Source organism: Orycteropus afer, unplaced genomic scaffold, assembly GCF_000298275.1.
Source record: "Orycteropus afer afer isolate SDZICR_OR568_19922 unplaced genomic scaffold, OryAfe1.0 scaffold00510, whole genome shotgun sequence".
NCBI lineage: Eukaryota > Metazoa > Chordata > Mammalia > Tubulidentata > Orycteropodidae > Orycteropus > Orycteropus afer.
The window spans coordinates 287,663-301,588 of record NW_006922097.1 but is presented as its reverse complement, the minus strand read 5'-3'; the positions used below and the strand labels follow the sequence as shown (position 1 = coordinate 301,588).

At 38.6% G+C, this 13,926-nt stretch overlaps 1 protein-coding gene across 1 annotated transcript in view; it reads left to right on the top strand.

Moving 5' to 3' along the window:
- The window catches only part of FOXJ3 (forkhead box J3), a 138,413-nt gene extending 125,050 nt beyond the window's left edge, over positions 1-13,363 (top strand). Inside the window, exons 8-11 of the mRNA XM_042782919.1 lie at positions 1,628-1,729; positions 2,139-2,330; positions 11,252-11,359; positions 13,248-13,363. Of these exons, the coding sequence (XP_042638853.1) occupies positions 1,628-1,729; positions 2,139-2,330; positions 11,252-11,359; positions 13,248-13,363 (518 nt within the window). The remainder of the gene's footprint in view (positions 1-1,627; positions 1,730-2,138; positions 2,331-11,251; positions 11,360-13,247) is intronic.
- Positions 13,364-13,926: the final 563 nt, after the last annotated feature.

Below are 13,926 nucleotides of genomic sequence, written 5' to 3'. Positions count from 1 at the left end.
TAAAGCTATCTTAGTTATCAAGTGCTACTATAACAGAAATACCACAAGTGGATGGTTTTAACAAAGACACACTTTTTCTCTCACAATTTAGGAGGCTGGAAGTCTGGAATCAAGGTGTTAGCTCTGGAGGAAGGCTTTCTGTCTTTGTTGGATCCGAAGGAAGGTCTGTCTTCTTTAAACATCTCTGGACCCAGTATCCCAAGATCTCCACATGTCTTGACATCAATCTAGGCAGTTCCCAGTGCATAGATCCCAGGTCCAAAGGTCATACTCCATTCCAGCTCTTCTTTCTTGGGGGTAGTAGGTCCCTGTGATTTCTGCTTGCTTGTTTAATCTCTTTTATATCTCAAAAAGGAGCTCTGGTGGCACAGTGCCTAAGGCATTTGAGTGCTAACCAGAAGGCTAGGAGTTCAAACCCACCAGCCACTCCTCAGAAGGAAGGTTGGGCAATCTACTTACATAGTGATACCACATCAGAAACCCAAGGAGGGGTCGCTATGAGTCGGATCCAACTCAACATCTTGTTTTTTTTTTTTTTTTTTTGGTATCTCAAAAGAGTTGCACTCTACACAAATCCTGCCTCATTAACATAACAAAGAACTCATACCCAAATGTGATTATAACCACAAATACAGAGTTTAGGATTTACAGCACATATTTTGGGGGACATAATTTAATCCATACAGACACCAGTCACAGAATGGAGGATTTTCTTCCTCTGTTTAGCACTATCTCATTGAGTTTATCTCTTGCCCCATGGCCTCTGACTGGTGACCATTTGGCTGGCATTATAAGGAGTCTTAACTGTCTTAATGATACCACATCAGAGGAGACCATTCCTGACTAGAAATGCCCTGACCTGGATTCATTACATTTTCTTACAGAGGTCACAGCCCTCTCTTCTTCATTACCTTAGCAGGAGGACTGTTTTAAGGTGTTCTCTCCCCTAAGGCTGCTTTGTAAGAAGTATCCACTCTTAGTTTACACTGTGATTGACCTCCCTTTTATTCTTTTTTTTTAACACCGATTTACTCTTTTCTGGTTATTCCTCATAGCATTGGGGGTGGGGGTGTGATTATATAAAATAAACTGATGCTTTAATAAGTTATGCTCTGTGTTACTTACAAACATGAGCCTACTACCTCTGTAAGTTATGAAGAGCATGTCTCTTAAAGTCATAACAAGAAAGGAAAATATAACAAGAAAGGAAAAATTTATATAGGGAAAAATGCATTTGAATGACTTGTCCTATGGTCATTTATGTGTACTATATAAAGGTGCAGCACAGTATCACATTTGACAACATAAGATGATAGGCAATTTGCAAGCTGCCAGACTAGAGCTTAGAAGACCTGAGTTGAAACCTAGATTCATTATGGTGATCTTGCTAAGTTATACCATTTCTTTGGGTTTGGTTTCCTTTATTTACAAAATGGTGAGAAATAATACCCTTCTTCCCAGAGCATATCATCCCAACATAAGAAATAATGAGTATGAGTTCCTTTATAAAACTGGACAGAGATCTGCCAATGTCAGGGTTAAGTCTAACTCATTGTCTTCCCTTAGCAATACACTTCAAAACTTCCACCATCCATGATTTATAATCTTGTCAATATTGCTTTGATAGGTGTTTCAAATGATTGGTATGCAACACTTGATATGCTGAAAGAAAGCTGTCGAATTGCCAGCAGTGTTAATTGGTCAGATGTAGACCTTTCACAGTTTCAAGGTGAGTGTGAATCCTTTTGATATATAACCAAATGTACTTGATCTTTTTTTCTCTAGTAGATGATAAGTTTCTTTGAAATAGAAATAAGCATCCTCTTATATAACATTTCTTTTGCAAATGATAGTAAGCTTAAAAACAACATCTTGTAAAATTTACAGTAAAGTCTCTGGACCAACTGATATAGCATGGCTTCACAGACAAAAGCTCTCAAAGAAATTTGGCCATGTTTAAAAGAATCAGGCTGTGAATAATTTTAAGATGTTATTCTTCATAACATAAGCAAATCACTACTATAATCCTCAGTGAATCCGTAGAAATTTTATGGACACACAAAAAAATGTTATCTGACTGTTTGTCTTGTAATGCTTGCAGAACTGTGCTAACTGAATTTCTAATGCTTTCCTCATAGGTTTGATGGAGAGTATGAGACAGGCAGATCTCAAGAACTGGTCTTTAGATCAGGTTCAATTTGCTGATCTCTGTTCTTCTCTTAATCAGTTCTTTACACAAACTGGCCTTATTCACTCACAGAGTAATGTTCAACAAAATGTTTGTCATGGTGCCATGCATCCAACGAAACCTTCCCAGCACATTGGAACAGGTATGGGCTTTAATTGTCTTCTGTTTTTGTTTTTTTTTTTCCTTCTTCTTCTCATTCATAGGAAATTTGATAACTATCTAGGCAACTTGGCACATTATTAATGGTGACAGTGATCCATTTACATCTTTTTACTTACAAAAAACTGAATGAACACAATTTATATATCTAAAATACATCTTAGAAAAATTGAGGTTAAGAGATTGTGCATTTCTCTGTAGTTTATAAGATTGTTCTATTTTTTACAATTTACTTCCCTTTGTGATCTTTTACTTTTATTAAGTTATCAAATAAGAATTAAATGTCTTAAAGGCATGACTTAAGTTTTTATGGGAACATAGTTATGAAGTTATATCAATTAAGTTTGTACAGACTCGCAATGAAAATCAAAATGTCATATTTTATATGTATTCTAGGAATGTTAAAACAAAATTAAACAAAGTTCAGAGTTTATTTGAGGAGAAGAGATAATGGTAAATAGTCTCACTGACATCTTACTTTGGACCCAAAATACTTGTTCTGTATTTTTCATCTCACTTTCTTCCTGTAGTCTTTACCCTGTCACCATCTTTTTCACTCTATGATGCCTACGTTTTTCATTTCTCAAGTTTGTATTCTGTAGGAATTTAATATCTAAGTTCCTTCTCTCTTCATGTTCTTTTTTTGCCCTCTTGTTTCTCCAAGTTTAATTCTTTTCTGTTTATTGTTTTGGTTTTATATTTAGTGCTAATAAGTCCTCTCTTTTCTGTCTTGAGGAGCTTCCTTCATTCACTGTCTTATCTTACTTCACAACTTTTTCCTCCTGTGTTCTCAAGATTACCAGTCAAGCTACATATCTCTTTTCATAAAATCTTTATTTCTGCATCCTCTGATACAACAGACGTCTTCCATTATCTTTACCTCTTTCATATTGAATAGTTTCCCTTGCTGATTATTCACCCTGAAATCCTAAGTAGCTATTTGATTCTAGTAACTTATTAAGTCAATAAATTACATCCATCATTCAGTGCCTGGCATGTTTTGCAGTGCCCTCTAGCCTTTCCTTATTCTTGCCAACACTCAGTTATTTTTCTTTTTTTTTTTTTTTAAATAAAAGCCATCTTAGTGGGTGTGAAGTGGTATACAAAGCATCTTTTCATGTGCTTATTGATCATTTGTATATCTTAAGACAATGTCTATTCAAATCTTTCATCCATTTTGTAAAAATTGGATTGTTTGTCGTTTTGTTGTTGAGTTGTAAGAGTTCTTTATATGGTCTGGATAGTGAACCCTTATCAGATACGTAATTTACAAATATTTTCTCCCATTCTGTACCATGTCTTTTCCTTTTCTTGATAATGCCCTTTTATATAGATTTTTTTAAATTTTGATGAAGTCCATTTTATCTGTCTTGTATTTTGTTGCTTTTGCTTTTGGTGTTGTACCTAAAACACCATTGCCATGTCTTTTTTAGTATTTTGTCGATATATTCATTTCAAGGTATTAATCTATGGAATTTGGCATACATCTTCACTTACTTGCTTTCTTCTGTTTCATCTTTTTTTTTACTCTATTCTTCCAGATGAACAGCCTATTTGTATCTCTGATCCTCTGATAGGTTCTAAGCCCATAGCTTGTCTCTGTCAGAATATATCACTTTCACTTTTTACAACTTGCTTTAAAGTCCTAGACCAGGTGTACCAGTTCCTTCCATCCTTTGTCCCTTGTTTCTCCTTTCCTCTTTTCCCTGTTCAGCTAACACTGTACTTTCTAAGTGCTGCCATGTATTTTTCTTTGTCAAATCCATTTCAGTCAGCTTTGAAGGGTGCTCTAAGTGAATTTGAGTAGTTATGTGTACATCAGTCAGTGGGTGGCACAAACAGTTAAGCACTTGACTGCCAACCAAACGTTGGTGGTTTGAGTACACATAGAGATGTCTTAGAAGAAAGACTTGGTGATTTACTTCTGAAGAATCGAAAAATCAGCTTGAAAACCCCCTGGAGCACAGTTCTGCTCCAACACACGTGGGTTTGCTCTGAGTCCAGTAGACTTGGTGGCAACTGTGTTTTGGTTTTCTTTTTTAATCTGTACATCACTATTCCTGCATGTTTGGCCGTCAGTGCCTATATTGTTCACAGATTGTTGCCTGGGGTGTATCAGGGGAGTTTCTAGGAGGAGAAAGTAGGGTCAGTTTTGAGGGCAAGGCCATCTTCAAAAGGCTAGTATAACTGGGAACTTTTCCTTTCTGGAATTTCAAACCTGTGTGGTGAAACAAGACTTTCCTCGGTTTTATGACCTAAATCTCAAAAAAAAAAAACCCACTCAGGTGAGCACCTTGGTCATGGAAAAAGCATTGCCCATTTATTGCTGTCCTCTGGGAGAGACTAGACTAGTACATTTTTGGATTCTCTCCAGACTGAGATATCATGGGCTACTTGTAACCAGATTTCTGTGGTGACATCTTGATTCTTGGCCTTGATTATTTGGTTCTGGCATTCTATGATTTGCTTCTCTTTTTTTTCCTGCTATCTTTCCATTTTATTACCAGGGCCTGGGCCATCCTTTGGGAGCTCTGGTGGCATAGTGCCTAATGCATTTTTAACTGCTGACCAGAAGGCTGGCGGTTCAAACGCACCAGCCACTCCTCGGGAGGAAGCCTGGGCAATCTACTTTCATAGAGATACTGCCCCGGAAGCCCAAGGAAAGGTGGAGAGGTCGCTATGAGTTGGGATCAACTCGATGGCAGTGAGTTTGGTTTTGGGTTTGGGCCTTCTTTAGAGGCCTCATAACTCCTTTTTGCTACCTAAGTCACAGCTTAGCAAAGGCAGAAAAGTTAGTTTTTTTCATTGTTTATTCCTTTCTCCATCCTATCCTAGTTAGTCTGTTCATCCAGACTCCAAGCAACGTCATTTAGCCAGTCCTGGTCTGAAAAGCCAAGTTGGCCTATCTCGGTACTTTCTCTTATCAGTTGTGGTGTTCCAAGTGTCTTATCACCTTGTATCTGCTGATTTCTATTCAAGAATGTTCAATTTTTATGCACCTAGTCTGCTTCCTCTTGTTTTAAATCCTGTAAGCCTTTTTTTTTTCTTTTAATGTGATTTTTTTTTACCTACTGATACTTATTATATTAGAAATTAATATATTAAGCAGAAATTCTTAAATTGTTTATTTACTAATTTACTAAAAATAACAATAATGATCTCACTATATGTTACATAATTAACACTTTAATGAAAAATAACAATATTTTCCAAAGCAGTTTAGTGGAAAAAGTGAAATCCTGTAAGCCTTTTATTTATCTATCCATTTATGTATTTATTTTGCATTCGTATTTATCAAACCCATCCAGTTATCACACTTTCCTCATCTCTGTCCTCCAGTAACTCTTTGTCACATTTTCTTAGAAGTGTAGTACAAGGGAACACTTCAGAGAGCTGTTAGTTTTATCCCTTTATTTAACAGATAAGGAAACTATACGTAATCCAGAGAGAGAGTGACTTATCCAGAGTTACACAGTTCATTCAGGTAAGGGTCTTGACTCTCAGAATATAGCCTCTTCATATCCTTTAAGCTTTCTTTGCTGTTCTTATCTTCAAGGCTCCCCCTTTGGTGAACACCTCCTTGAGCTTCTTAGAGAACCCAGGCATTAGTGTATTAGTGTGGAAAGGAGGAGAAAAAGACTGTCATAGAACACAATGTCCCACTTTCTCCTAAATCATTTTTGCTGTGTATATAATTTGTCTTGCCCAACAACATTTAAATCCTCTAGCTGTGCTATTACTAATTTGTTCTGCTTAAAGGTCATTAAATATGGATAGGTATGCATTCATTCAACAAATATTTATTCATTCCTTTTCTGTGCCTACCTACATATTGGTCACTTAGAATAAATGAGATGATTCTAAAATATCCCCTGATCTCAAAGAGCTCACAATCTGATCTGTGAGATAGGTCTACCAAGAAATATAGTATGATGAGGGCTGTACTTCTGTTGTAGAGTATAAGCTCACTGGGGAGAGAAAGGAATGTAAATGTCTTCGGGAGGTAGACTTCATAGAGGAATACGCATTTAAGCTGAACTTTGCAGGATAAGAGAGATTTTGTGAAACACAGAAGTCAGATCGTATCTTTTCTCGCTCCAAACCCTCCATTGGTGCCTGTCTTTCTCAGTAAAAACCAGAGACCTTACTGTGGCAAATACAACCCTATGCAGTGTGGTTCCCCATTACTCTCTGACCTTATCCCCTGCTCTCTTTCCCCCTCTCTGCTCCAGTATCACTGGCCTCCCTGCTATTCTTTGAACATCCCAGACATACTCTACCTACCTCAGAGCGTTTGTACTCATTTCTTCTAAATGGAGTGGTCTTCTACCAGGTTGTTGTCAGGTGCCATTGAATCGGCTCCGACTCCTAACGACCCTGCGTACAACAGAATAAAACAGTGCCTGGTCCAGTGCCAGCCTCACAATCCTTGCTGTATACCTAAGCCCATCACTGCAGCCACTGTATCAATCCATCTTATTGAGGGCCTTTCCCTTTTTCATTGACTCTCCACTTTACCAAGCATGATATCCTTCTACAGAAAATGGTCCCTTCTGACAACATGATCAAAGTAAGTGAGATGAAGTCTGGCCATTCTGACTTCAAAGAAACATTCCAGCTGCATTTCTTCCAGGATAGGTTTGTTCATTCTTTTGGCAGCCCAAGGTACTTTCAGTATTCTTTGCCAACACCACCACTCAAAAGCATCAACTCTTCCTTGGTCTTCCTTGGACATGACTTACCCATTTTTCTCCTTCAAGTTTTTTTTCTCACAAAGCCCCTACTCAAATGATGCCTTCCCTAACCACCCTATTTAAATGGAACTCACTATCCAGCATCCCTGTCCAATCTCCCCATGTTGTTTTCCTCCATAGCATATATAACATACTATTTCATTTATTTTGTTTGTTTGTCTTCCCAACTCCTTGCCCTTCCCCTTTTCCCAAGTATAAGTGCCATAAAGGCAGGGAGTTGGTTTTTTCATTGCTGGATCCTTAGTTCTTAGAGCAATGCCTGACACAAATACTTGAATGAATGCAGGAAGGAAAGAAGGAAAAGGGGCATTTGAAAGGAGTCTCCTTTTAGTAAATCTATTGTGTTTTAATTTTCTAATTCCCATAATCATTTTCTGAACATTACAGGATCTCAAAAATCATTGGGAAATTCATTGAAGTCAATTTCTTATGTAGAAAGTTTAGGCAGTTTCTCATTATTTAGACACTATAATGAGAACATGGCAGAAATGAAGAATAATGAAAATTTCTATATGAAAATTAAAAGTATTAGGAATATAACAACTTTATAAAGTTAAGACGGTTTATTTAGTTTGGGTATGTATTTATTACCATAATCTCACCCCCTTTAAGGCAAGAATTACTAAATATTTTGGTTACCTACTGCCATTCTGACAAGAATATACCACAGATGGGATGGTTTTAACAAACAGGAGTTTATTCTCTTACAGTTTGGAGGCTTTAAGTCTGAGTTCAAAGTGCCACGTTCTAGGGCCTAGGTTAAAGCCCCTCACCCTTGAGCTTCAGCTCTGTCTCATGCTCCTGGCCCACTGAAGCTGGAGGCTCTTCTTCACTCAGACAGCTGCTGGCTGCTGAGGCTGACAAACCCAAGGTTGGCAGATAAAAAGGCACAGTCTCAATATTACCAAACAACACGGCAGGTCATTGATTCACGTCCATTGAAAGTCTCAAGATCAGCAGAGCCTGGCAGGCTACTGAATGAAGAATCGGCTACATGCAAGGTTCAAGCATGCCAAAAAGCTAAACCAATCCTAAAGCTTCTCCTTACATATTGAAAGCAGGCCACATCCCTAAAGCAGCCACTCAGCTGCTCACGGCAGATTCCACCATGGAGTTGACTGCCAGTCTCATCATGGGGAATAACTACCTCCAGCTGCCCAGCCACTCAAAACCAGGCTCAGCCAAATTGACACACAACCTTAACTACCACACTAAGCCATAAAATAGAAATGAAAAAAGAAATGTGCAAGTAGATTCTCTGCAGTAAAATTAGTTTTGTTTTTTGATGGTAACTTGAGGTTTAATGAGAGTAGATGGTTTGCAGGACAGAAATAGGAAATTGGGAAGATCAGTGACCATTTAACTCAGAATGGTATGGCCCTGCCAGCCTGGAGCAGTCTTTAGAAGGTGCACCATGCCTGTATGTGAAGGCTGATCAGCATCTAAGTATAGGATTTACCTACGTCCCCAAGTCCCCATAATATTAGCACTCTAACTAGTAGAATTTTTTCTTCTTAAATTATTAATATTATCAGTGTATTGTTGTTACGTGCTTTTGAGTTGGTTCTAACTTTCAGTGACGCTATGAAACAATGGCCAGGATGAAACACTGCCGGATCCTGCACCATGCTCACAGTCGTTGCTATATTTGAACCCACTGTTGGAGCAGCTGTGTCATTCCATCTTGTTGAGGGTCTTTTTCTCTTTTGCTGACCTTCTACTTTATGAAGATGTTAACATGTCCTCCAGAGTCCCTGTTGATAGCATGTCCAAAGTATGTGAGACAGTCTTGCCATCTTCCCTTCTGGCTGTATTTTTTCCAAAACCAGATTTGTCATTTTTCTGACAGGCCATGGTATTGTCAGTGTTCTTCACCAATACCATAATGCAAGGGAATCAATTCTTGTACAGGCTTCCTTATTTATTGTCCAGCTTTCACATGTGTATGACGCAATTGAAAATACCACAGTTTGAGTCAGGCGCACCTTAGTCCTCAAAGTGACATCTTAGCTTTTTTTTTTTTTTTTAAAAAAAAAAAAAAACACTTTAGACAAGTCTTTTGCAGCAGATTTGCCCAGTGCAATATGATGTCTGATTTCTTGACTTCTGCTTCCATTCCATAGATGTTGACTGTGGATCCAAGTAACATGAAATGCTTGACAGTTTCAATTATTTCCTCTCTTTATCATCATGTTGCTTCTTGGTCCCTTTATGAAGATTTTTGTTTTCTTTTTGTTGAGGTGTAATCCATACTGAAAGGAGCTCTGGTAGCATAGTGCCTAAGGGACTTGACTGCTAACCAGAAGGCTGGCGGTTCAAACCCACCAGCCACTCCTCAGAAGGAAGGTTGGGCAGTCTACTTCTGTAGTGATACCTCCTGGGAAACCCAAGGAGTGATCGCTATGAGTCAGAGCCAAATTGATGGCAGTGGGTTAGGTTTTTTTTTTTTTTTTTTTAATCTATACTGAATATTGTAATCTTTGATCTTCATCAATAAGTGCTTGCAAGCTTTCTTCACTTTCAGCAAGCAAGGCTGTATCATCCGCATATTGCAGGTTGTTAATAAGTCTTCCTCCATTCCTGATGCCATGTTCTTCTCATTAATCCAGCTTCTCAGATTATTTGCTCAGCGTACAGATTGAATACTCATGGTGAAAGGATTCAGACCTTTTCTGATTTTAAACCGTGCATTATCTCCTTGTTCTGTTCAAAGGACCCCTTATTCTATGTGCTGGTTCTCCATGAGCACAATTAAATGTTCTAGAATTCATGTTCTTTACAGTTACCTGTAATCTGTTGTGATGCACACAGTTGAATGCCTTTGCATAGTCAATAAAACACAGGTGAACATCTTTTTGATATTCAGCATCTTTCTGGTATTCTCTCCTTTCAGCCAAAATCCATCTGACATCAGCAGTGCTTTCCCTCATTTCCACATCCTCTTAGGAATCTGGCTTGAATTTCTGGCAGTTCTCTGTTGATGTACTGCTGCCACCATTTTTGAATTATTATCAGTTGAGTTAACTGATTAAAGACCTTGATTCTGATTATAAAATTTATTATTAAAAGGGAATGTCATCTTGGGATACAGTGTCTGGGGATCAGAGGTCCTGGGTTCTGTTCTTGGCCCTATTTCTTCTCTGGTCCAGCCAAATGCACCGTGCATTGCCTTGAAGAGAAGATTTTTCTTCCCTTTTTAGTTTCCTTGGGAAAATGGTTGCTGTTTTTAGTTTCATTATAGTATTGTTAAGATGCTAGTAAAATTTGTATGAAGCTCTGGAAAACAGCTTTTCCAAAATTTCAGATGTTTTTATAATGTGAACTAGGGGTCATAATGTTTATTCCCCTCACTGCCTGTTGTGCATTATGACACAGTATAATTGACATTTTAAAGATGTTAACACTTAATGGCTCCTGTCAAGCAAAATATATTAAGAACTTTCTGAAATGCCGTTGAAATCTATGTTTCCCATCTCCTTACTCAAAATAACATCGTTTTAAATGTTCATTTTGCTATGTATAGCTCTTTTACCTTTTGTAGATCTTTGCTGTTCCTTAATGACTCACAGTCACTAGGACATGCAGTCAGCTAGGTCACACATGGTTAGGTCTACTTTGAGGGTGAGAAATTCAGGGCCATAGAGACAATAGTTCGTAGAAAGAGCCTATAATTGAAGAGGTCAGGATTCTAGCACTAGCCCTCTGTCAAATTGCCATATTGTTGGGCAGGTCAGGTTAGCCTTTCTGAGCCTCAGTTGCCTCTTCTGTAAGAGGGGGCTAATCCCTGTTTTGCTCTCACTGTGGGTTAGTGGGAGGCTCAGATGAAGTAATGAATATGAAATGCTTTTGAACTATAATGAGGTACATGACAACAGCAGGCAGACATTACTTGCCTATGAGCTTATAGAGACTTAGTAGGAGAGCTAGAATTAGTACCAGTGTACTCACACCCAGTCTGGTGTCCTGTTCAAAAGGCCATTACCACCTTTTGGCAGAGTCTTAGCATATGAAAAGAGTCATTTTTTCCTTCCCTTTTCTTCCCCACCTTACCTATTTAGTTCTAGCTAACAATTCCATTAATATGTTACGCTTGATTTGTTTTACTATGTAGTAACAGTTTTCCTTCTTTCTGCTTTTCGATCTGATTAAGGCAATTTGTACATAGACTCTAGACAGAATCTTCCTCCTTCAGTGATGCCACCTCCTGGTTATCCTCATATCCCACAGACACTCAGCACTCCAGGAACAACGATTGCAGGTAGTGTGTGTGTGTGTGTGTGTGTGTGCGCGTGTGTATGTTGGTATTCACAATTTAATCTTGAACAGCTAAAATTGTTCAACCCAATAGTGAACTAGGCTACCTCTGGTTCCTCTAAGTGGATAGCTACTTAGCTACTTAGTTCCAGTGCTAATGAAGAAATTCTAATGCTAGTTGGTATTTGAACCATATCACCTAAAGTCTCTTTTAACCCAAAGTTCTATGATTCTAATTACTGTCCTGCTTCTCTAAGAGGTCCATGAACATAGTACTGTCCTAGGGTCTTATGTTTCCTTAAGGCTATTTTATTTCCATAAGACTTTAGGAGCCTACTTAGATTAGCTCCTAAAGATTCTACCCCAGTCACTCTAATGGAGTTCCCTGAACAACAGTTTCAAAAAGTGCCTCATCGAAGAGGTAAGTTTCAGAAGTTACTAAAGTGCTGAAACTTTTTCCTACTAGCTTCTGAAATGTGGGCTATGATACATTTAGCAGGGAAACAGGATACACCGTTAGGACTGGAAGGGGTCTTAAGGGTAACCTGGATGAGGAAATAGAGGCTCTGAAGGGGATAACATTTTCAAGGACACTCAGTTGGGAAAGTGACCAAACCAAGACTCAAACCCAAATGTCTGGATTCAGAGTCCACTGCTTTTCTTATATATCACCACCCTTTACTTAGGCAATATGAGAAAAAGACTAAAGATGATGGGGTGGGGTGAGAATTTAAAACTCCAAAGAGCTGTGTATCAGACAGTTGAGACCAGGTGAGATGTGATGAAGGGAAAGCAGTAAAGTATATGTAGTCTGCCCTGAGGCTGTCACCAGTAACTTGTAGGAGTCATGATAACGGTGGTTAGGACTCTGGAGCTAGATTACCAGGGCTTGAATCCTGATGCTTCATCACTTAGCTGTGATGGTGGGTAGGCTCCCTAACTCTCCGGTCTCATCTTCCCTGTCTGTAAAGTAGGTATAACAACACTACCCAACTGTGATTGGAAATATCAAATGAGCGTTACGTGAAAAGCACTTAAATTAGTACCTGGCACATAGTGATGAGTTTACAAGTTTGTGTTAAATAATAAAATAGACAAGCATTTATTCATTTATGAAAACCTTACCATTTTGTAAATTGCTAAAATTACAGAGTTTAAGAGAATAATAAGATTAGTGACAGAGTACTCAGCTTTGTAATCACTGTACTAGCAAAAACAAAGAGGATGTTGGTTTGGAAGGGGGGCTCTGTCTAGCTATGGAGACAAGGGCAGAATGCACCAAATTAGAGAACACAAATGGAACACATGGCCACACTGACCAAGAAAAAGAGCATGGAGGGAGTGGGTGTCTTGTACAGGCACTGTGTTCTTCCAGGGTTTCCTATATTCAGCTATGTTCATGTTCGCTGTGTTCACCTACTGTTACTTGGTGACACAAAAATTTACTTGCTGGGGAAAATTCAGTATGACTTGGTGTGATTTCAGTGTTATATACAGTTATCATTCTCCTATTTACCGTTCTTATGTGAGCTAATTCATATGCTGGAGAGAACAGACTGTAAAAAGAAGTGGTTTGCATCAGCACTCGGGTACACTTGCACTCTTATGCCTTCCTTGTTGCATCCTGGTGTAATGGAAAGAATGTGGGTTGTGGAGTCACATGAACTGAGTTCAGATCCCATCTCTATCACTTACTAGCTGTGTGACCCTGGGTAACTTTCTCATCCTCTTAAATCCTAAATGAGGATCATAAGACTTACTGAAGACTTAAGGGAAGATTAGGGAGATAATGGTTGCTGAGTACCTGGCACATATGAAGGGCTCAGTAGGAGTTTAGCCTAGTCCTTCTTTTTTCTTCCAAGTTCCTACTGGCATTGCCTCCTTCCTTACAGGCCACCATGGAGCCATGAACCAGCAGCACATGATGCCTTCCCAAGCCTTCCAGATGCGGCGCTCCCTGCCTCCAGATGACATCCAGGATGACTTTGATTGGGATTCAATTGTGTAGGGCTTATTTCTGCAAGGCACCAAACCCCAACGTCACCTTTCTGTGCAGTGATGGGAAAGGCTTAAGAGAATCCAGTTGCTAATCACTTTACTGATGCTATCAAAATTTCTTTTGAAGACAATCGAAAAGATTTTAGCTGGATAACTTACTGCTTTTATCTGACCCAAACAAGTACTACATGTTTGTCTCCCTGCCAGCTGCCCTATGTAGCTCCTAACTGTTGTGTGATTTGGACGGCTTTTGCATATTTGTGTCAGTTTGATGTTGACCACAAGTGCCAGACTGATTTTTCAGACAGAGCCTATTTTGCTGCAAGCAGTTTATAGATCCACATGTGTAAATATATGTACAAAAATTACTGAAAGCCTTCGTTTTTTTTTTTTTAATAATTGGATTATTATGTCTTGAAAAGAAAGTTACTGTGAGTTTTTTTTCCTTGTTAGGCTATTTTCTGCAGGATGCTTTTCACTGATATAAACAACTGAAAGGAAACAGACTCTTCCAAAGCCCAATTCCTCTTTTTTAATGTTTTTCAGAAATGTGGGTGGTGATTTCTATTCAGT